The sequence below is a fragment of the Cetorhinus maximus genome, chromosome 12 (assembly GCF_964194155.1).
Source record: "Cetorhinus maximus chromosome 12, sCetMax3.hap1.1, whole genome shotgun sequence".
In the NCBI taxonomy this organism is placed as follows: domain Eukaryota; kingdom Metazoa; phylum Chordata; class Chondrichthyes; order Lamniformes; family Cetorhinidae; genus Cetorhinus; species Cetorhinus maximus.
This window is the reverse complement of record NC_135890.1, coordinates 93,167,362-93,192,663: the sequence shown is the minus strand read 5'-3', so window position 1 is coordinate 93,192,663 and position 25,302 is coordinate 93,167,362. Positions and strand designations below refer to the sequence as shown.

Here is a 25,302-nt window from a genome sequence, read left to right as displayed (position 1 = left end):
AATTTCGGGTCGTGGGGAGTCAGAGCCTATCCTGACAGGCAATAGACGCTAAGTGGGGTACACTGAGTATAGGATGCCAGTCCAACATAGGGCACACATGCTAAGGGGAAATTTACTGTAACCAATCCACCTAACCTGCACATCCTTTGACAGTGGGAGGAAACCAGAGCACCCAAAGCCCACGCAGACACGGGAGGAATGTGCAAACTCCACACAGACAAATACCTGATGTCAGTATCGAACCCAGGTCCCTAGAGCTGTGAGGCAGCAGCGCTAACCACTGCGCCACCGTGCCACCCAGATAAAGAGTCTTAGAAAGGAAATTCCAGAACCTGGGGCCTAGGCAGCTGAAAGCATGGCCGCCTTGAGGACCAGAGGAGATTATAGAGATAGGGAAGGGTGAGACCATGGAGGGATTTCAAAACAATGAACATATAATGGCATTCATCATCCAGCTATATCTGAAACATTTCCCCCCCATCCCAGTATTCTGAGACCATGCATCCTGCCACGGAGCAGCTAGATTCCCACACAAAGCACCATCCTGGACCCCACTCTAACTGATCAGCTCTTTGGATGTCAGCACCCAAAACCAGCTTTTCTTTAACCCCATTGCGGAGCATTGAGGCTCTCAGTTCCTCTCCCCAACACTGAGCAACATATTGGCTGTAAAGCCCCACTGAGGTCACAGATTCCCTGCCCAATAAAGTAGTATCTTGGGCCTTCACATCTCGGCCCAAGAGCAACAACTTGATTATAGATTTTTGCATTCTTACTTTCATCTATCGCACCCAGCTTGACCTGAATCATGTCCTTGGTCTTGACTTCCAGGTCAACTATTCAATTTTTAATTTCACTAATGTGTGACATTAATGTCAAATAGGAAAAAGGCCAGGTTTTGCTCTAAGCTTCTTGAAAAGTGGCCTTTTTTATTACTCACTTAAATACTTGTTTTCAGTTTTTAAGGGGTGGTGATTCAAAGAGGGAACAACTGAAGGATGAATGGCAAGGATTTGTAATTTGTGATGCACAGGAGTCTGCCTCTCACCCCTAGTAATGCTTGTGAGTTTCATTCAAATTCTTTTTATAAGGTCGAATCCATCTTCAATTTCAAAGAGTACGTCAGCAGCATTAGGAGGAAAGAAAAAGGCAGACAGAAAGACTTGCACTTATATAGCACCTTTCATGACTTCAGGGTGTTCCAGTGCACCTTACAGCCAATTAAGTATATTCACTGTTGTAATGTGAATAACTAACACAGAAATGAACAGTGGCTCATGCAGACTGAACTCACAGAGTTGAACGCCAAGATATACCTGGACTTGACCCACACAGGTCCGGAAGCTGACCCACACAGACATTGGCACTGATCCACATACAGACCTGGATATGGACCCTGACACATTATCTTGGACACTGGCACACACAAAAACCTGGACTTGATCAGCACAGACCCGGACACTGATCCACACACAGACCGGGGCACTGACCCACACACAGACCCGGGCACTGGCCCTCACAAACTCCACAAAATACAACTAGACCCTGACCCACACATAAAAATGGAACCCGTGAGTTCAGCTGTATGTTGGCCAAAGAGCTGAATTGTGACCCACACAAACTGGGATACGCACAAACATTTTGTTGAAACATTTAGTAAGAAAGTGTTCTTCTTGCCTTCTTGTTCCAGTTAGCGCTTCACCTGATCATGACCAATAATGAAAAGTAAGGGTCATTTTCTCTGCATTCCTATTGATTACAAGCAGAATCTGTCCATTTAATTAATGCAAGAGAATGAGAAGATGGATGAGTCCTTGACCAAACATTAAATTGTTTTTCAAGGACCAGCGATAGAATTTTGTGCTTGTTTAAAGCCCGGTTGTTCATTTTCTGGTAGGCACCAATCAAACACTAATGAAACGATGTTCAGAACAACAGTGCTTGCTGAACAAACCCTGAATGGGCCCCTTGCGAACACCCCCCACACCACCCTACCCCCCCCACCCCATCCCTGTCCACAAATACACTCCTATTGTGACTTTCCTCATTACATGTACATTTTTACAGTTGCACGCACAACGTTCAAACACAGAGTGGCTGCTCAAGTTCTCAATGTATTAGTTGCCAGGACATTTGATCTTTTCACATGAGCATTTTGCCAGTCCTGACCTCCTCCAGTCTGCAACCAGTTGAAAAGTAGCATCATTTGCATCATTACCAAATTTGCACTTTTACTGAAAAACGTCAAATGATCCAGCTCTGCACTGTAAAATGTAATTTAGAAGACAGGGGCAACTTTTGCACTAAAACTCTCTTTAAATATAATTAATTGATGGCTTGTGGGTCCCCACAAACCTACAAATACTGTAGTTCATGAAAACGATGCTATCCCCTAACTAATGGTGTAGGCTTTCTGGGATATGATTTTGTTTTGCCACAAGTAAGTCAGAGGCAGTAAACCTATCAGTCCAGCACCCTCAACTTCCCCTTTCAGAAGTGAACTGAAGGAGTTACCCAGCTTCTCATTAAAAAGGCATTTTCACCATTAAAGCTGTGTGGAAGGAGGCTTCAGAAAGGTTCAATTGATATCTGACATTCAGAGAGCCTGGAATCTTGATTCAGGTAATTTGCAAGATAAGACAATGTCACGTTACCCTGTACAGCACTGATGGGCAATGTGTGCACGCCGCAATGAGTTTCCTTTTAATCTGTCACACCGTGACTAAGGCCACATGCAAAGCACTCATCCAGCATGACAGCTCTTTCTTAACTTCACAAGCCAATGTAGAGTAAACTCACCAATCCTAACCTCTTGGCACATTGCCATGCTCAGAGGGGGCAAATATTGGAGTATTAGATCTATAGTGTTGTTGGCCTACTTCCAACCCATGCTCCCCCCAGATGTGCGAATTCAGTGAATTTATATTTACATGCGTGCTCCAAATTTCCAGTATTTTGCACTTTGAAGCACAAGGTGGCACATAATGAGGGAGCAAATATGCATGAGAGAAGTTACAGGAAACTTTCTGCCTTTGCAAAGGCCACTGTAAAAAATACCTGGGGCTGAGTTTTCAACTCGGCCTGCAGGTGCGCACCCAACACGCACGAGCGTGAAATAGCCCGCGATGCCATCGAGCAAGCATCCTGACATCATCGCGCACTCACGCGATATTTCGGTCAGCAGGCGTGTGCAGCAGTCGGCAGCGCGCCCGCTGGCAATTAAGAGGGCTGTTAAGCCCATTAATCGATCAATTAACTTGAATTTTTCCCTGCCTGTCCAACCTTAGAGTTGGTGGGCAGGTGAATAGGCCAAGTGGCCTTTCAATTTTTGAGGAAACCTCATCCATGGGCAGGATGGGGTTTCTGATGTTAATTAAAAGTAAAATAAAAGTTTTCAGAACTCATTTGCAACATGTCCCTGCTCATGTGCCAGAGTCACATGAGGGGACATGTTTTCTTTATTTCTTAAAACTTTATTTTTAATGTGGAAAATGTTCGGCTCCCTGAGGCAGCTCTGTGCCTTCAGGGAGCTTTCTGTGAACGTACACATGCACATGTGCTGACTTCTGCGCTCGCCCTCCTCTCCCACCACCCAGGCAGCGCTGAGCATTTCAGCGTGCGATTCACGCTGGCTGGCCGTTAATCGGGAAAATCCTTCCCCTGATGATCAAGAGCCAACAGCAAGTGGGAATGACTAAATGCCTTTTCCAAATGCAGAACTAGGATCATCTCATTCCTGTCACCCTTTCTCTAATCACACTTCACTGACATATACTTAGATATTGACAGATAGTACTGATATGGCAATAAACTATCTGAAGGGTTCTTTTGCTTAATAAGTTAACCTCCTGTTTCGATAGAAATCACCCCCATGAAAATCAGGGGCTTTTGCTTGGAAGTAACTACCCTGCACCTTCAATGAAGCTCTCACACATTTTATGCAAGAGCGCTTTAAGTTGGCAGCCAAAGAATTGCTCTCTGAGCGAATCAGGTGGGGATGTCAGTAAAAGGAATAACTCATTAAGTTCCCTGGCCTTTTCACTTAAGTTCCATATTTACACGGCAAATGCCACCATCTGGGAAATTAACCCCATGATGCTCTATTTCTTTAAAAGGCAAGATGGGGTGTAGTTTGTACAGAATGCGTTCTTACTATTTAACTGCATTGTAGGAAAATGGATAATATAAATAGGTAATTAGCCAGAGTCCACAAAGGGTCAAAGACATCTCTCTCCACTAGAGAGAAGCAATTGGTTAAACATAGCTTGAGGGACACCACTCTGCTAGCATGGGGCAAGGCAAGGAAGCAGGCCTCCATGAGCTACCACATACAGTACACAGTTTGAACCTGTACCGTTGGCATCATTCTGCATTATACTCTAGCCATCCAGCCAACTGAACTAACTGACCTCCCCCCCACCCCTAATTTACCCAGGAATCTGTTTTACATACCCAAACTCTCTAATGCTTAGGCATAGATTTCTATCCTAGAGGCAGGCAGGGGGAGTGAGGAACATTCCCGGCTTGGCCCGCTCGCCTCGAGAGAAAGTGCCCACCAAGGCGGGATCTTCAATGCTGGGGGCTGGGTGTGGATGGAGTCAGGCCAAGCCAGCCTGGGAAGAAGGTTGGAGGCAGCCACAGGGGCTGCTGGGTGCCCAGACGGTCAGTTTAATAGTTCCCCCCCTACCTCAGTGTGTGCGACTTTGTCCCAGCGAAAAAAAAAACAAAGGCCCTCCAGCCTCACTCCTCACACTTCCTTCACCCTCCAAATACTTGCCATGTCCCATCTATGCCGCTTCATGCCCTCCCATCGACCTTATGTCTCCTCGTGGCCCCTATGCCAAGATCTGCCCTTCCACCAACCTCCTCAGGCCCCTCATGCCCCATGCCAAGCTCTGGCACTTCCATGCCCACTGGTTCCAGAAAGTGTACAATGGGTCAGTGAACAACATAATGTACAGTGTTACCTAAAAAAATCTTTGAAAAAATGTAATCCATTGATAAATTGCTCCTATGAACAAAAAGACTGGATGGCATGCTAATAAAAGTGTCAATCATCCAGGGCCTTTGAAGTTTTGAAAAGCACAAATCCTTGAAACCACTCATGTCAACAAACATTGTGAAACTGACACAGAGGTCAGAGAGCCTGAGCTGTCAATCAAACATGTTCCCTCTGAGAAACAGATGTTCTCTTAATTTAATAGTTTGGCCATGAGGGGACATAGGGATGGATTGGGGGCCTTAACGTGGCATCGGATGCATGAGGGGGACCTTTGGAACTTACCTTTTAAAAGGTGCCCTCATGCATACCGAGGTTCACAATTCCTCTAAGGGGCCAGGAAACACCACTCTTTAAAAACCTGGCCCGACTCCATGAAAATTGCAAAGGAGTAGGAGATACCTATCTCTACAATGGCGCCGGCCGGGTCAGGAGTGCTGGATGTGGGCTTCTGACAGGAAGCAGCCTGCACCTTTTAAAGGCACTCCCAAAAATCTCACAGCCTGGGAATGGGGTCGGAAATCCCAGAATTGGGACCTGATTGCCATTTTTAAAGTGCTCCCGAGTCAACACGACTAGGTGAAAATCCAGGCCATCAATTGACCAAAATGCTTCACATCATCAGTAAGTTTTTTAATATTTATACCATCTGTCGTATCACTGTGAATCATGTAAACCATTGGGGAACCAGATTACATTCCAGACACCTTAAACCATGATTGGTCAGAATTTCCTCCACTTGTCAACACTACTGTGCTCTACTACCAAGTCAGGTTTCAGCCTAGTTAGCCTATCGTTAATTCTATGAACTTTCATACTTATTCATGAGCCTTACATGGAATAGTAACAAATGCTTTCTGCAAATCACTCTATTTGTGCTGTATTGGCTGTATGGCCACAGAGATGTGTATCAAACAAGAAACGGCCTTTTTCTTTGAAGGCTTTCACTTTGGAGCAAGTCTGCAATAGCAATGGTTGGTAGAAAGAAAACAATTTTCCAGAGAAACATTTTACAGAGATAATTCACACTTGTGTACGATAGCAATGTTTGAGATACATTGTATATTTGGTCATTCTTCTATTCCTGATGAAAATGACTTGTTACAATTTTCTTGACTAGTTTATCACAGGTAAGCAAGGAGACAACCTTTACTAGGACCTCCATATTGACAGAATCTGGACACAAGTTCAAGTTCAGTAAGACATCACTGCCTCATCACATTGGGAAATGCATGAAACAAATATAAATAAAACATAACACTGTAGAATGTCTTAACTGGATTTTTTGTATCTGAGTATCACAAGGTTAAAACTCAAAATTCATGAGCATGTATGATTGAACAATATTGTGAAAATCACTTGTCAGTCACAATATTATGCAATTTCTAGCAAAGGCAAATAGTTCCAATGTGAAGTCTCTTACCATAGCAAGAGGTACAATCTTCGTTATGTCCCTCTGACTGATGTGCAGCTCTGACACAGCTTTGTCCTGGTCTACCTGTGAGGTCCTCCCAGGATATTCCACCTGCCACATGATTCGACGAGTCACCGACAGACTGCTGAAGTTATCCATTTCAAAGTCCATTTGCATGATCTCATAAGAAGCGCCGTCAACTCTGTGAAGAAAATCAAATTGTTACTCATTTCTGAAGTGACTTCTGATGAAATACCCTTGAATCAGCAATTACTAATTGACTTAGTATCTCAAAGAGTTGACTTCTTCTAGTGTTTCCAGGGACATAGGAAACATTATTTTCTATTTTTAAGATTTAATTTATTCTAATGCAAAACAGTGTATTAAATTAGTGTTTTTTTCTCCCTTTTAATAGAATGATGAATATCTAGGAAGGCATGAATACACATGTCTGTGTCAAAGATACAATTCTTCACAATGGAACAAACCAGTTTGTTTTCTAGCAAATGAACAACACTGCTAACTAAATCAAATAAACAACCAGTTTCCCCTTCCCTCTTAACCTGATGTAAAAGAATTTATGGTATTATTTGAAGACGAGCAGGGGAGTTTTCCCCAGTATCCTGGTCGATATTTACCCCTCAACCAACATCACTGAAACAGATTATCTGGTCATGAAGAGCCTTGCTGTGCATAATTTGCCTGCTGTGTTTCCTACATTGCAACAGTGATTACATTTCAGAAGTGCTTTATTAGCTGTAAACTGCCAGTTTTTTAAATGAATAACAAATTTGATCTTAGGACAAAAACGTATTCTGTTCTTTTAACGGAAATAAATAAGCAATTCAAACTTTATTACAGATATGTAAATATCTCTTCCATTCAATAGACCCCAGTGATACTGTCTTTAGTGTTCACAGTATTTGTTGAAACATAATGGAGCAGATTTTCATCCCTGCCTCTTGGGCCTTGTGTGTCGCCTGGACAGAATGCTGAAGGAACATCTAGTGAGGAAGATCACATGCCACTTACAAAACCCACTTCCATTAATGGGAAGAAAATCAGGCAGGTTTATTTACAAATCTGCGACCTTCCTTTCAAGTTCTTTTTAAATGAAAAAATCTCCACGATTAATGATCTGCAGGGCTTCACCACTTTGATAAATGCTGTGATTTCTCCACAAGTCATCTTCATAACAAAAAAATTTTTCCATGAAAAGAATCCTGACTTCAAAATATTATTACAGACCTCAACTCAGCCACCACTTATGTATTGTGGTGATCAAATTATTTGGGATTGGAAGCACAAATTGCCTTTTCCATGTGCTGTTGTTTTCTGGTCAACTGCGAGTAGTTTGACTGGCCACTGGGGTTTCTCCTTTTAAAACGCCCAGTTGTATAGAAAGCAGGTTAGTACACTGGCCCCAGAGATGATGCACAATCATTGCCACCGATTACACCACAGGTTAACTCCAACTGTTTGCATGTGTGGTAGGGATTATGATTGGTGGGTATAATAAAACAAAATTATTTTCCAACATGAATTTAAAGGAAGGCAGACTGCACAAAAAGCAAAAGAAGTGCTATTAGTTAGAAAATTCCACTTGTGAAAGGTTTAAAGAAGAGCTTGTTAAATAGACGCCACTATATATAACGCTCATGACTCAATACGTAGGGCTTATTAATGACCAAAGCAAATGAAAGTACCTGAAAATAAGTTTAAAACTTTCAGTAATTAAAAGCATTGTATGCAATAATCTTGCTTTCCAAGTGAGGTGAGGTGAGAATGACTGCCCTTGACATCAAGGCAGCATTTGACCGAGTGTGGCATCAACGAGCCCGAGCAAAATTGCAGTCAATGGGAATCAGGGGAAAGTTCACCAGTGGTTGGAATTATACCAAGCACAATGGAAGGTGGTTGTAGTTGTTGGAAGCCAATCACCTCAGCCCCAGGAAATCACAGGGCAGTATCCTGGTCACAACCATCTTCGGCTAGTTCATCAAGGACCCACTTCATTAGGTGTGGTTGACAGTGGATATGATACCAGTCAACTGCAACAGGACATAAATAAACGAGGAGAATGGGTGGACAAGTGGCTAATGGAATTAAGTATAGAGAAGTGGAGGTGATGCACTTTGGCAGAAGGAACAGTGAGAGGCAATAGAAAATGGCACAGTTCCAAAATAATGTGCAAGGACAGTGGAACCTGAGGGTTCATGTGCATAGATCTTTAAAGGTGGCAGGACATAATGAGAGAGTCATTAGCAAAGCATATGGGATTGTGGGCTTCATAAATAGATATATTGAATACAAAAGCAAGAAGTTATGCTAAACCTCTATTAAGCTCTGGTTAGATCACAACTAGAGTATTGCAGCAAGTTCTGGTCACCGCACTTGGAAAGGATGTGAGGGTCCTTTAGAGGATGCAGAAAAGATTGATCAGAATGGTCCCAGAGATGAGGGATTTTAGCTGCAAGATTAGGTTGGAGAAGCTGGGGTTATTTTTCTTGGAGCAAAGGAGATCTGATAGAGGTGTACAAGATTATGACAGATTTGGATAAGGTGGATAAAGAATACTGCTCTCATTAGCTGATGGAACAAGGACTTGGAAATACAGATTAAAGATTTTGGGCAAGAGATGCAGGGGGGATGTGAGGAAGAATTTTTTACACAGTGAGTGATAATGACCCGGAGCTTGCTGCTCATGAGGATGCTGGAAGCAAAAATGGGCAATAAATTGAAAAGAAAAATGGATGGGAACTTGAGGGAAATAAACTTACAGGACTATGGGGATAGAACATGGAAATTGGACTGATTGGATTACTCTAGAGGCCGCTGGCATGGACTCAATATGTCGATTGGCCTCCTTCTGTTCCATAATGATTCTATGACTCTACTTTATCACCATCCCTCCAATATAAGGTTAGAATTGAGGATGATCGTTGATGTGTGTACCATGAACAACACCATCTGCTACTCCACAGGCACTGAAGCAGTCCATGCCCATATGCAGCAAGTCCTTGACAACATATAGGCTTGGCCTGATAAATGGCAAATAACATTCATGCCAATTAAAGTGCCAAGCAATTACCACCTCCAATAGGAGACTATCCTTATCCATCTCCCCATGACATTCAATGGCATTACCATCGCTGAATCCTACACCATCAACATCCTGGGAATTACCATTAATCAGATAATTAGCAAGACCAGCCATATAAATACTATGTTTACAAAGCAGGTCAGAGGTTGGGAATTTATGATGAGCAACTCACCTCCTGACCACTCCCCCTGCCTCACAACCACACCCCTCCACTCCCCCCCCCCCTCCATCTCCAAGCCCTGTCTACCATCTACAAGGCACAAGTCGGGAGTGTGATGGAGTACTCTTCACTTGCCCAGATGAGTGCAGCTCCAGCAACTCAAGAAGCTCAACAACATAACAAGACAAAGCAGCCCACTTGATTGGTACCCCATCCGCCACCTTAAATATTCACTCCCTCCATCACCAACGCACGGTGACAGCAGTATGTATCATCTACAAGATGCACTGCAAAACTCGGCAAGCCTCCTTCAACAGCATCTTCCAAATCCGCGACCTCTACCACCTCGAAGGACAAGAGTAGCAGATGCATGGGAACACCACCACCTACAAGTTCCTCTCCAAGTTACGCACCATCCTGCCTTTGAACTATCCTGTGTATCACCGTTACTTCACTGTTGCTGGATCAAAATCCTGGAACTCCCTTGTAACAACACTGTGGGTGTACCTACGCCAAATGGACGACACATTCCAGTGGGCAGTTCACCACTACTTTCTCAAGGGAATTAAGAATGGACAATAACTGCTGGCCTAGCCAGCAATGCTTGCATGCCAAGAACAAATAATGAAAAAGTTTGCAGGTAATAGATAATAATACATTTCAGCCAGAAATACAATATATATTATTAAATATAGATAAATATATAGCATATATTACTAAATAGAACTATAGTATATGCATAGCCTGACCAACCAACATTACAAGGGCTAATATCTATCACTTATTATTGTTGATAAGTTGAACCCAGCAGGGCTAATGTAAAATGGCTGCCCAGAAAAAGTCCAACGGCAACAGGTTCTTTCTACTCATGAACCATTTGATTATATGCCAAACAGCAAATCTGGAAGGAAGGCTTTGTTAATAATAATTTTCAAATATAGGGAACTATTAAAAACCAATTTGGGATTGGAGAGGAAGTAAACACTGAAATGTTCTTCTATTGCAGTTATTCTCCTTTTCAGTCAGGATTTAATATTTGAATTGTCTTTGCATTCTCGAATAATTATTGAGACATCTTCAATCATGGCCTCAAATTGTGATCAGGAAATGTAGGAATTTATACCTTTGTTACTTTAAATAAGAGTCAAAGCAGAACTCCATAAAGGATTACTGAATGGAAAATAGTCTTATTTACACTTTTGTTAATATTTCTTAAAACTATGAAAAAATATATACTGTACATAAATAAGCTCCCCAGATAATTATATTATAATCTTCACACAATTCTTCTGGAATATTCCCACAATATGTGTCAAGACACAATTATGCAGATATCCCAAAATGTATCAGGGAGTGATTGTTCTAGTCACCACGTGCCATGACATCATAAGTCCATTCAAAAACAAAATGGGCCTGCATTTACTTGACAATTTCCACAGTCTTCCACCACAACTATGTGGGAATCCAGTAGATCCAACCTGAAAAAGGCAGTTGCCTGGTTGTGTAAGGCCCCCACTGACTGCAGGAGTTTCCAGTCAATAATTTAAGGATCGGAACTTCTGCCCATCCCACGATAGGCCAATCCAATGGGGATAGGGATTCACTATGCTGGCTGTTTCCATTTCCCCAACTCCAACTTAAAATGACCTGCCATACATTAACCAATACACCAAGAGAAATGAGCTGTAAAGGCCTCCAGATATGGGTAATGGGATCCAATGAGGGGCCTAAGTAATTGGGGCAGCCTAGATCCTACGCTCACCCCGCCCACCGCCCACCCCAAAATAAAGTGAGGGACCTTTTGTCATGGTGCTCTTACACAGGGCCAAGGGGGTTGGCTGGATTAGGGTTGGGGGAGAGGAAAGGGGTGGATAGGGATGTTCAGGCAAATGCCAAATTTCCTGACTATTAAGGGCACACTAATGTCACAGATGTGATCATAGTAGTGTGGGCATGTGCAAGCCCTGTGCAAGTCAGGTGCCAGCTCTAACAGGGTCAATGATGGAGGGCAGCAGTGGGCATAGTCCTGGCATAACTGCTGGGGTCATAGGCTGCATATTTACAGGATCCATGTTCATGATGCTGCTGCACAAAGCAAACCATCCTCCAAGTTCAGGAGATTGACTGATTCGGAAGTTTCAGAGGTGCACTCTATTTGAAATAGATATAGAAATAGAACATCCTGAGTAAATTAATTTCAAAATCATTGAATTATATGGCAGAGTGAACATTTTGTACCCATCTACATAACCCAGTGACTTCAAAAAATGTTTCTGCAACAGACATTAACGTTAACCTGTTGTTAAATGCTTTGATATTGTAATCTTCTGATGGCTGTTTTCTATTCTGCACGTGAAGCACTTGGATAAGTTATTTTTAGGGTTAATGGTCTAACTTGTCTTAAGAAGATCGCAGAACAACATGCGCTTAATAACTTGATAAAGCTTTCAACACACTATAATCGTCAAATCAAATATGACAAGCAATCAAAGACACTGCTGTGACTAACTGCCTTTCCACATGCTCAGGTTAGTATCAGTCTTTTGAAACCTTGCCACTGTCTCTCTTATTCGCTGAATTATTTAGGAATGTGCCAAGAATCAAACTACAATATATACCAAATACATAATGACTCAAGAACCACAGTAGAGAAAAGCTTGATTAAGCCCTCCTGTATGGGCATCACAGACTGCTATCAAAACCATTTATGAACACCTCTGTTGTACCTATCCCAACTGTCATTCTCGCTCTTCGCAGAATAACCATGCTCTGAAAAGAACAACTATTGTAAAGTACTGCAGGCTCAGAGAATCAGGCTGACAAAGTTCAAGTGTCTAAAAGGAGAAGGCGTTAGATTGGATGTACATGATTGTGTGTTTATAAATTGATTTCACCCCAAGATCAGATTCCGCCCATATTCATGCCAACACCAAGATCACCTATTTTCATCTCCGTAACATTGTCCAACTCCGTCCCTGCTGAAGCCCTCATCCATGCCTTCATTACCTCAAAACCTGCCTATTGAATCTACTCCTGGCTGAGCTCCCATCTTCCACTCTCCATAAATTTGAGATGATCCAAAACTCTGCTGCCCATACCCTTGGTCTGCTGCCTATATCCTTCCTCACAGCAAGTCCTTTTCACCCATCACCCCTTTTCTCACTGATCTACAATAATACGTCAAGTTTAAAGCTCCCATCCTTTCTTTCAAATCCTGCCATGGCCTCTCCCGTCCCTATCACTGTAACCAGCTCCAGCCCTACAACCCTTTGAGATCTCTGTTCTCCTCCAATTCTGGCCTCATGTGCATCTATTTCAAAAGCTCTACTGTGGTGGCTGTACTTTCAGCAACCTAAATCGTAAACTCAGGGATTCTCTCCCAAATCATCTCTGCTCCTGTTTTTCCTCCTTAAGGTATTCCTTAAGACCTATTTCTTTGACCTAGCTTTTGGTCATTTGTCCTAATATCTCCTTATGTGGCTTCTTATTAAATTGTGTTTGATAATGCTGCTGTGAAGTGTCTTGGGACATTTTACTCCAGTAAATTGACTACAAAAATGCAAGTTATTGGATTATTATTATATTGTACATTTTCTCTCCCTATTGTTATTAACATTAAGCTGTCATTCGATAATATAGCATTGACACAGAGTTGATGACCATGGTGCAAACCATCATTTTTTATTCATTCATCATCTCATGAGATGTAAGGCTGCCACCACTATAGTATGATAGTCTCCCTATGGTATGCGTATCCATTATGCTTCACACTAGAACTTTATACAAATCACATTACTGCACAATAAAGGTTATTTTAATCCTGATATTTGAAACTCATCCCATTTAATTATATCCAAAGTCACACTGTTAGAAATGAGGGATGTGCCTCCAGCAGTAAGATGATTTTATTCTTGCATCCCACTGACATGGGGACCATTATGTTTGAACTTGGATAAACCTCAGTAAAGGTGAAACAATTACACACTTTTGGTAGGTACAAAATATATGAAATGATTAGGTGATAACATAGCACTATTTGAAAGTCAAACTAGTATTCTAGTTGAAATACAAATTATAGGATTTATACATATTGATACAAGGTTCTCATATCTATGAGCTTAATGTAGATTTGAGCTGTTTGGACGTAAACATTATCAGGAAAAAAAAGTATTAAATACATGTGTCACTGGAACTGATTATGGGTCCTTTTCCCCATTTATTTTAAGTACATAATACATATGAACATACAAACTAGGAGCAGGAGTAGGCCACTCGGCCCCTCAACCTTGCTTCACTATTCAATGAGATTGTGGCTGATCTGATTGTAACCTCCCACCTACCTCTGATTATCTTTCAGCCCCTTGTTTATCATGAATCTGTCTACCTCTACTTTAAAAATATTCAAAGACTCTGCTTCCACTGCCCTTTGAGGAAGGGAGTTCCAAAGACTCGCTACCGTCAGAGAAAATACTTTTCCCCATCTCTGTCTTAAATGGGTGACCCCTTATTTTTAAAAAGTCACCCCCTAGTTCTTGATTCTCCCACAAGAGGAAACATCCTTTCCACATTTGCTCTGTCAAGACCCTTCAGGATATTAAAGGTTTCGATCCAGCTACATCTTACTCTTCTAAACTCCAGCGGATAGAAGCCTAGCCTGCCCAGCCTTTCCTCATATGACAATCCGCCCATGCCTGATATTAGTCTAGTAAACGTTCTCTGAACTGTTTTCAACGCATTTCCATCCTTCCTTAAATAAGGAGACCAGTACTGTACACAGTACTCCAGATGTGGTCTCACCAATATCCTGCCCAACTAAAGCATAACCTCCCTACTTTAATATTCAATTCCCCTCGTAAGAAATGATAATATTCTATTAGATTTCCTAATTACTTGCTGTACCTGAATACTAGCCTTTTGTGATTCATGCATTAGGACACCCAGATCCTCTGCATCTCAGAGCTCTGCAATCTTTCACCATTTAGACAATATGCTTTTTATTCTTCCTGCAAAATGGACAATTTCACATTTTCCTGCATGATACTCTATTTGCCAGATCTTTGCCCACTCACTTAACCTATCTATATCCCTTTGTAGCCTCCTTACGTCCTTTTCACAACTTACTTTCCTACCTATCTTTGTAGCAACCATATCTTCAGTCGCTTCATCCAAACCGTTTATATAAATTGAGGTCTCAGCATTGATCCCTGTGGCACACCACTCATTACATCCTGCCAACCAGAAAAAGACCCATTTATGCCTATTCTATGTTTCTTGTTAGCTGGCCAATCTTCTATCCCTCCCAACCTGTTACCCCCTACACCATGAGCTTTTATTTTCCACAACAATCTTTGAGGTGGCACCTTATCAAATGCCTTCTAGAAGTCGAAGCACAGTACGTCCACCATTTCCCCTTTATCCACTGTACATGATTCCTTCAAAGAACTCCAATAAATTGGTTAAACATGATTTCCCTTTCATGAAACCATGTTGACTCTGCCTGACTGCCTTGAATTTTTCTAAATGCCATGCCATGGCATCTTTAATAATAGCTTCCAACATTTCCCTTAAGACAGATGTTAGACTTAACTGGCCTGTGGTTTCCTGCTTTCTGTCTCCCTCTCTTTTTGAATAAAGGAGTTACATGTGCTATTTTCCAATCTAATGGAACCCTCCTGGAACCTAGGGGAGTTTGGAAAATTAAAACCAACACATCAATTCTTTCACTAGCAACTTATTTTAAGACCCTAGGATGACCCGGGGATTTGTCAGCAAATTGTTGGAGCTGCGGGCTAAGTACCACTTCCCTGGTGATTCTGAGGTGTCAGCTGTGGCTCAGTTCATAGCACCCTCGCCTTTGAATCAGAGGGTTGTGGGTTCATGTCCCACTCCCGGAAACCAAGAACTGTGATTGTACTCGAAAGAGTTGCAATCTGTGACTGTTGATAACTCGAAAGAGTTTCCCTGGTGATTCTAATTTTCCTGATTTCCTCCTTCCCTTCCAATTCCTGATTTACAGCTATTTCTGGGATGTTACTTGCATCCCGTATGGCGAAGACCAATGCAAAATACCTATTCAATTCATCTGCCCAGACACTTTCTATAGGACCAACTCTCACTTTGCTAACTCTTTTCTCATTTAAATATCTATAGAAACTCCTACTATCTGTTTTTATGCTTCCAGCTAGCTTTAGCTAATAGTTAAATACAACTGAGATACATGAACACCTGAAAGTCACATAATGCTGGAGTACTGGAACTCTCAGCTGGTACTCGCCAAGTTTGATTCCTTGTCTGGATAAATGCACATGTAACAAATTTAAATCACACTGGGCCTTATTCAGCCTAGTCAGTGTCAGACAGGTCAACTGGGAGAGGGTGACCATTTCATTTTGTTCTGCTCACAGCAACTCCATCATAAGACTCCAACACCTGACAGTGTCCACAGAGATAGGTGATGTAAACTATGCTGACAAAGTAGTAAAGTAGAAAGTACAGAAGTATTAAACAGACCCATAGCATCCTCTGGTTGGAGACCCTACTGCCAGGACAGATACAAAGGCCACTTTACAATATATACAAAGTGGGTGTGTAACGTTTTTATTCTGCATATTCATAATGGAGAAAAAATAGATTTTCAACTTACCACCAGAGCATAAAACTGGTGATGCAGACAGTCCACCTGATGTAGAGACTGTCCAATTTTCATTTCCGTTGATATCAATAGAGAAAGAGAAAAGACTTGCATTTATATCATGCCTTACAACCAATGAGACACTTTTGAAGTGTTGACATTGTTGTAATATGGGAAACACTGCAGCCAATCTGCATGCAGCAAGCTGCAACAAACTGTAATGCGCTAATGAGCTAATAAGCTTTTTTTTTATACCTTCATGGGATATCGATGAAAACCTACCTTTCAAAAGCCCGCAGCATCAGATGAAAATGGTGTGCAGGAGCCAATCCAATTTTTGTCCCACGTTTGAAATATGGAACCCGACCTCAGCGATGCTGGATGTGCATTTTGCACACCAGGCATTTCAGACACGCACAAAGGCCAGGGAAAAATGACACAGGATTGGGAATCTGGAGGAACATCAGATTTCCTCCAAAGGAGAACCAAAATACGGCCATTCATGAACTGAAACATGCCTCCGCATCCAGAGGAAAATTTAGCCCAACATCTCCTCTAAAATAGCATCCGTACAATAATATTGTACAGTATAATTTTCTGGCTTGAATGTATAATAAAATCTTCCAGCCTATTGATATCATACTGCTGTCACAAACAGAATTCGTGTTTTCTTACTGCTTGTGATCAATGTGCAGCTACAGCTGTTAGAGTTGAAATTTTAAAGCTGCAAGAGGGGTTTATATGTGTGCTAGAGTTAAGTTGACTAAGTTAAAACCTTGAAGAACGTCACGAGGCAAGTGACAAGTTTCAAGGCATCAAGAAGAGAAGACCTCAAAAGTCCCATGGGAAAGACAGTGTATTGTGTCATGCCTCGATTAGAGGAATGTTAAATATTAATCATTGTTGTCCAATAAACCTTGTTAGTTTGCTTTCTAAATAAGTGATTGTCCTTTATGCCAAATAGTTATTTACCAACAAGAATTTTCTTACTCTGGGATTTGGTAGAGAGTCCAAATCCCAACACAATCTTTATCTAAAGGAGACACTACACCATAAATTAAGGAGATTGAGCCAATGTGCTGGAGAATGGATGACGGCATGTATTTAACAATGCAGAGCACACGGCAGGAAAGACACAGCTATTGTGAGAGGAGACCATCATTCCCTTTCATATGCTAGCTTGTCTACTGTGCAGGCTAGCATTTTCTGTTTTAATTAGATTATTTTGATATTTAACATAGACTTCACCAGCATCAAAATTAATTTCACTTCTATTTATTTGTCCTCTCTTCTTGAGCTGGGCTGAATTATTGTCACAAACAGTTCACCGATCATCCTAATTGTTACAGAAGTATATATTACTGTGCTCTACTGCAGATGCTGTACTTGTTCACTGCATTTAAGATCTATTACATATTAAATAGGCATCTATCATGGCTGGCAGCCCACTGGTTCAGTGCCTAAACCTAATTTCTTAAATCAAGGGAAGCTGAAGTATTAAATTCATTCATCAACAAATAGTATTCAATAAATCAACACAGTTTCCCATGACCATTTACTTGACTCGAAAAGCTGCATTAAAATGGGAGATATTTACTGATCACTTCACTACTCCAAGTTAGTTGTGTAAGTTCTCTCACAGACCTAAACCTTCAAAAGAAATATTGAAAAAAACACAGTAGAGTGGGTTCCAAATTTCAGGTACACCTCAAGTAGTATCTGATCTAACAAAATGATATGTCTTCTCAACAGCACAATAATCTCCCTTAAGAGGGTTCCAATATTAATCTCACTTAAGAGAGTCCCAAGTTATTGCAAAATACCACAAACAATACCAGTTTTCATGTATCACCATTCTTCAAATCCATAGCTGGATTTTCCTTTGAATTAAGTTTCCACTAATGTGCCACTATCATTGTGATTATCATAGTTTAGAATTAGGATAAGTAGCAGTCCTAAATTATTGAACATTCTTATTGCACTCTTTTCTACACATCTAGGGCAGAATTTTGCCGTCAGCGAGCAGGGGGCGGGGCCCGCTCGCCGATGCATAAAATGACGCGGAATGACATCGGGTGGAACCCCCGACGTTATCCCGCCCCATTTAAATTTTCAGGAAGGCAGGGACCCAGCAAAATCAGCTGCGGGCCCGTCGACCTGTCAATGGCCAATTGAGGCCATTGACAGGATCATTTAAACAATTAAAGGACCTGCCCATCCAACATTAATGTTGGCGGGCAGGCCAGGAGCCCCGGCGGCAAATAGAGAAAACATGAAACCTCGTCCACAGGCAGGATGAGGTTTCATGCAGGGTGTTAGAAATTTTAATAAAGCTGTTATGTAAATTATGAACGTGTCCCATCTCATGTGGCTTTGTCACATGAGGGGACATGTTAGGGAATTTAAAAAAAATTTTAAAATATTTTTCAAAGTGGAAGCGATCTCCCTGATGCTGCACTTAGCCTCTTAGCTGCACTTAGCGAAAGAGCGCACTCTCGCTTTTGGGGAATCCCCCCCAGCCCGCACAAGAAATGCATAGCGCTTCCCACCGGATGTCACGCTGGGTGGGCCTTAATTGGCCCGCCCATGTAAAATAGCGGCGCAGCCCACTTCTCCGGCGGGGATCGGCTCCCTACCCGCCAGAGATTGGGTCAGGCCCGCCCACTCGACATTTTGCACGGTCTTAATTTTCTCAGAATGGTTACAGCACCAAAGAAGACAACTCGGCCCCTCCAGTCTCCCTGCAGGAGCAATTTAGCTAGTCCCACTCCCCCAAACTTTCCCCATTAGCCTTGTGCTTCAGGTGCTTATCCAATTCCCTTTTGAAAGCCACAATGGAATCTACCTCCACCACTCTCTTAGGCAGTGCATCCTATTCACTGTGTAAAAAGGTTTTTCCACATGTCGTCTTTGGCCCATTTGCCAATCACCTTAAGTTGGTATGCTCTGGTTCTCGACCCTTTCGTCAATATAGTTCTTCCTTATCTACTCTGTCTAGGTCCCTCATGATTTTGAACGCTTCTATCAAATCTCCTCTCAACTTTTTCTCCTCTAAGGTGAACAACCCCAGCTTCTCCAATATCCACATAGTTAAAGTCCCCCATTCCTCCTGCAACAATTCTTATAAATATTTTCTTCACTCTCTGCAAAGCGCTCACATCCTTCCTAAAGAGTAGTACCAAAAACTGGACACAATACTTCAGCTGAGGCCGAACCAATATTTTATAAAAGTTCACCATAACGTCCTTTCTTTTCACACTTTGCTTCTAGTTATGAAGCTCTCAATCCCAAATGTCTTTTTGACCACTTTCTCAACCTGCAGCCTCATTAAAATAAGTAAATAGGGGACATGCCTGTTGAGAGCAGGTTGGTCACCTGCCCCTCCCCCACCACTCCACTTCCGCTAAAATCAGAAATGGGTGGGCTTGAGGTGGGTTGAGCTTGGGTTTGACATTTTTGATATTTTACACTTCCCACTAAAGAAACCCCCCCATTTTGCGGGGAGAAAATTACTCCTTGCATTTCAGGCTGATGATCATTCATCGGCTCCAGAACGCATTAGAGATTAACAATCCAATGTCTTCCGGTTCTGATAAAAATTCATTGACCTGGATCAGTAACTCTGTTTCTCTCTTCGCAGAAGCTGCCTGATCTGTTGAGTGCTTTCCGTACATTTTCTGCTTTTGTTTCCAATCTGATTTCTGATTTTTTTCAGCATCTGCAGTATGTTGTTTTTGTTTCCATTTTGGAATAATTTTGGTGTAAGTGAAAAAAAAAACAAGGTATTGTGCCTCTGTCAGGAAGCTATCTGTTTGAAGGTAGACTGATCACCCATCCAGTTTTGAACTAGATAGTGTGGAAATTTCTGAACTGAAAGCACAGCACAGAAGGGTAAAAATTCTTCCCAGGCAGCGGCACAAAATAGACAGCATCAGCTCGGCTGCACCTTGTACACAGCACCTGAGATTTAATTCTATCTGGTGCTGTGTATAATAGGTGACTAATCCAGCACTGCCTATATTGAATTTCTACCCAAACATCTGCTTTCTTAATAAAATTAAGTCCATTTTATTCCAATTAATTCAGTGTTTTATGATGTGGAGATATTAGATCTTCAGGTTTTTTGTGAATTATTAGGATCCCATCTCCTATCCTGCCTTTTGTTACACCTGCCTAATCTTGCACTTAGCAAGGCTTGGGAACTTTGTCTGAAAGAGTAAATGGGAATATATTAACCACGAGGCTGTATCTAGCACTGAAAACCTGTAATTAATTACCAGACACTTCGTCAATGGGGCCATCCGTATACCTTTCCTAGTTTTATTCTGATAAGATTGTGACTGAGTGACATCTACCTATAACTTCACCACCTAGCCAAAAACATACTGAACTGTTTAAAGATGACTTTTTTTTTGAAAGACAAGAAAAGACACTGACTAAAGATAGCTGCCATGAGTCACCTGATGTCTGGAAATGTAAGTTGACATTTTCTGGAAAGTTCCTATATGGATTGCATTGCAGACATGCCCTGACATGTTGCTCGTGGAATTCCACACCTGGGCACTTCAAAAAGGGCTATTGAAAGGAATGGATATGTCATTTGCATCTTTATGAGCTTACTTCTCCAGTGGAGATCAAGAGTCCATCAAGTCAATGGGGAACTGCTAGCCAGCCAGGATATACAACCAACAGACACTCAAACCCCTGTGGAGGACAAAAGAACCCCACTTCCTGTTGGTTTCTACTATCTTGAAATGTGTCAAAAATTTCTGAGATGAAACATCAAAATGTGATTATTTGTTCTACAACAATGACTACAGCAGATATGGGAATCAAATTCCTTTAGAGTATACAGTGAGCAGGACTTTAAGAACTGGGTTTGCAAAGCAGAAGCAGAGGAATCTGAAGAAGCTGCTAATGGAGCAGTAAGGAATCTCTCTCTCTCTATTAAGTAAAGCCCTATCGCTACAGTCTAAAAATCAAACAGAAAAGAGATAGGGAATGTTCATTGGAAAGACACCATCAGCGAGATATTGGAAACAGGCTTCAGCAGAGAAACAGGCTGAAGATCTCTCTCTCTCTCTCGCACCTGGTTCAAGAAATCAGTGTACCCAAGACCTAGCAATGAACCGAGATCTTGTAAGAATTGCAACAACATCTACATCTACCTGCTCCAAGGAACCAGATAACTTAAATCAGCCGCAATATTTAACAGCCGATGCCTCAAGGACAAGCAAAGGACTTCTAACCATATATTCTTTTAACTTTTATTGAGACTCTAAACTTTCCTTACTTCTAATACCTGTGTATGTGTGACATTGCGTCTTTTACTATTTTTTCTTGGGTACAGTGACTAATAAACATGCTCTTTGACTCTAGAAGAATGTAGGACAGTGGTTGACCATCCATGCGCATATTTACAATGAGCCTCACATGAATGCATTAGAATGAAAATAGATACACATTATAAGCATGAGATAAATCACTTAGCTTTGAGACAAGACAAGACAGAGACCATAAAAGCAACAGAAATGGCCCATTACCTCTTATGCTACTACATAAGGTTCAGTAGCAAACTCTAAGTGCACAAAAAAACAACTGTTCTTGGTCCAGCGTGAAACAGTACCTGACCCCATCAGACTGGGGATGCCTCACTGAATTCCAATCCAGGGTATATTCTAGTAGTTTAAGTGAAAATTCTATTTTCTGCTTAATTTAATTTTGCATATAGCAACTAGGTTTATTTGTATAAAGTGGTATCCTTATGGGGAGAATTTTCTGGTCGACGAGTGGGGGTGGGGCCCACTCGCTGCGTACCTGCCGACCTGTCGAAGGCCTATTAAAGCCTGTTAAAAACTAATTAAAATAGTTAAATGAGCTGCCCATCCAACCTTAAGGCTGGTGGGTAGGCAAAGAGCCCAGGCGGCCTTCGCATTTTTCATGAAACCTCATCCAGGGGCGGGATGAGGTTTCATGACTGGGAACTGTTTAGAGCCCCTCGGGCTGTACAGATCAAAATGAAAGGCTGTAAATGATTGTAATATTGTTTGTACTGATGCACCTGGTGATACATTTTGTAAAAGTTTAACCTGGATTGTACCCTTGTAATGTTGTTATTGAAATGGTTTGGAATGTGATTGAAGATATTTTATGAATAAAGTATATTTTTACAAAAAAAAAAGTGTTTAAAAATTCAATAAAAATTTTCAACAAAATTCATTGACATGTCCCAGCTCATGTGACACTGTCACATGAGGGGACATGTTTTAAAAGTTTTAATTTCTTTATTTTGATGTTTAAAATTTAAACAAATCTCCCTGAGGTACCTCTGTGCCTCAGGGGGATTTCTGTGCTCTTTTGCGCGCTTGCGTGAAAAAGCGCAGGCCCCGATTCAAAGAACCCTCCCCGTCTGCACAGGGAGGGCTCAGCGTTTCCGGGCGAGCGTTAAGGCCCTCCCATGTAAAGTGGCGGCACAGCCCCGATGGGGGGGCGCCAATTAGGGTTCGCGCCCACCCCCGCACAACCCCCCCCAACGGGGGGAAAATTCAACCCTATAAGCTAAAGGTTATATGACGCCTGTTTTCTACACTCACTTTTCTAGAACTGCTTCATCCAGTTCAGGGTCACAGTAAGTTGGAGCCTATCCCAACAGGCAATGGGCACGAGGCAGGGTACATCCAGGACAGGACACCAGTCCATCACGGGGCACACACAGACACACACACACTGGGGGACAAATTACTGTAGCCAGTCCACCTAACCTGTACATCTTTGGCTGGTGGGAGGAAACTGGAGCACCCAGCGGAAACCCACACAGGCACAGCGAGAACATGCAAACTCCACACAGGCAGACACCCGAGGTCAGGATTGAACTGGGTCCCTGGAGCTGTGAGGCAGCAGCACTAACCACTGCGCTACCCTATTTTCCACAGGATTTCTTTATTCTGAATTATAATATAAAGGGTGTTTTATAACCTGAAAACTTAGAATGGGCAAATCAGTTCTAATTAAGATTTGCAGATTGGATGGGATCTGCATTGTCGCCAGCATATTACCTTTAATAACCTAACAATTATATTCAAGTGTTTTGTAGAGCTGGGGATTATTGTTATGTATTGCTACCTCAATAGCTAAGAACAAGTAAAGTTAAAGCAGCTGCACAATGCTGTCATGCTTTAAATAATTTGCATTTCTACTGAAAGGTTTTAATCTTCTTGCATTTTTAGTCTTTCCCATTTTCCCAATGTCTCTTGAAGACATTGAATTTTATTCTGGGAATATAGTTCCGCAGGCATCAATTATCTCACAGTGCCTCATTAAAGCGGCCATTATTCAATGGTGAACTTCAACACCGAGTTTCAGCAGGTTATCGAAAACAATGGGCATCACTATTGAGCCTCCTGTCTTTCCTGAATATCTGTAGAAGAATATTTCCAGCAGGGGATAACTGGATAAACTCGCTGAGGGATCGATGGAGCCCATTCTCAATAAAAGTGCTGCCGTCAGCTGGTGCAAGCCATGTGTCTGAAGACCAAACTGATGTCAGAAAGAAGACAATAGACCTGGATCTATAAAGCACCATCACTACCTCAGAATGTCCTACATGCTTTACAGAAAGTCTAGTTTTTGCGATGTCGATTGATGAATGGCTGTTGGCAAGGATACCAGAGACAACATCACTGCTCTTCTTTGAGATAGCGTTGTGGAAGCTTTTACATCCACCTGAGAGGGCAGATGGGACCTCGCTTTAAAGTGTCTGAAAGACAACACCTCCAACAGTGCAGTCATTAGAGTTTCCTCTTCAAATGCAGCCATTTCCCGAACTTATACCGAAGCTAATGGATCATCAGCAGCACAGCGGTTTGCATTGCCACCATAAACAGTTAAAATGTTCTCTTCTTCAGTACTGTCAACCTTTAATCTACTGAGCAGTAAAAAATGACATACATAATTAAAATTATCTGGTGCAATTAGACTTCAATCACGGCTCGACAGGATCAATATAAGGGCAGCTGTTTTTTATTCTGGCTGCGTAGAATTATTTTCTTCATTCCTCAATTAGTCCGCTTTTATTTATTTATGTTAATTATTTTCCAAAAATAAAGACTGTGCAAGGCAAAGACAGCATTTCTTAACGTCAAAGAGAATGTTACCAACAACAAAAAATATCAGACGAGCGATGAGTGGATGTCAATGACCACCTTGAATTTTTCAGGCAACTCATTCAGCCCCTTTACCACAGGTTTATTGGGCTTCCTGTTTCTGCCTGAAGGCTTTTTTTAAACATGGTTGACTATCCAAAGATAAGTGGCAGCTAACTAATGAACTAATTATATGTTCAAATCACAATGCAGGCCTATGATAATTTGTCCATACCTGTTTTAAAACAAACAGATAATCTATTTAATAAGGAGCTCTTCCATTACTTATTAAAAATGTCAATGCAGAGCTGTGTGTTTCATTTGTTGGTAGATATGCTGAAAGGGTCCAGTGCTGTTCAGATCACTTCAAATGTCACTTCAAATGTCACAAACAAGTAATAATTATATATTTTGGTTTACCTAAGGTATGATTTTTTTTTTCTTAACAGTTCAGTGAAACACATCTGTTCAATCAGACCACACCTGCCAATAATAATTCATAAACAAAGTCAGGGAAGAGAGTTTTAGTGACAGACCAGACTGAGACATAACCAAATGATGGAGAGGAAATGGGCACAATTTGGCACATATGGATTTGAGCTTTTCATTAGAGCACGGTAGCTCACAATCAAATTACTCCAATCAGGGCCCTAATCAATAATGGTCAAATTGCTGCCCTTGGCAACTATGCCAGACTGATCTTATAAAGCAAACTGCCTTGGCCCAACTTACGTGACAAAATTCAAATAGAAATGCCAGAATACTTTGGCTAGCCTGCGCTGGATTACTGCTTTGGGCTGCATTTGAGTACTTCAGTTGGAGTTTTGTGAGTGAGGGAGTTCGGTGGAGAGGGA

The 25,302-nt window shown here is 41.7% G+C and overlaps 1 protein-coding gene across 2 annotated transcripts in view; it reads right to left on the bottom strand.

Annotated features, from left to right (window-relative positions):
• The window catches only part of LOC144687692 (transmembrane protein 132C-like), a 1,088,236-nt gene that overhangs the window by 365,731 nt on the left and 697,203 nt on the right, over positions 1 to 25,302 (bottom strand). For both annotated transcript variants that reach the window (XM_078554107.1, XM_078554108.1), the window contains one exon: positions 6,423 to 6,615. In XM_078554107.1, the coding sequence (XP_078410233.1) occupies positions 6,423 to 6,615 (193 nt within the window). The remainder of the gene's footprint in view (positions 1 to 6,422; positions 6,616 to 25,302) is intronic.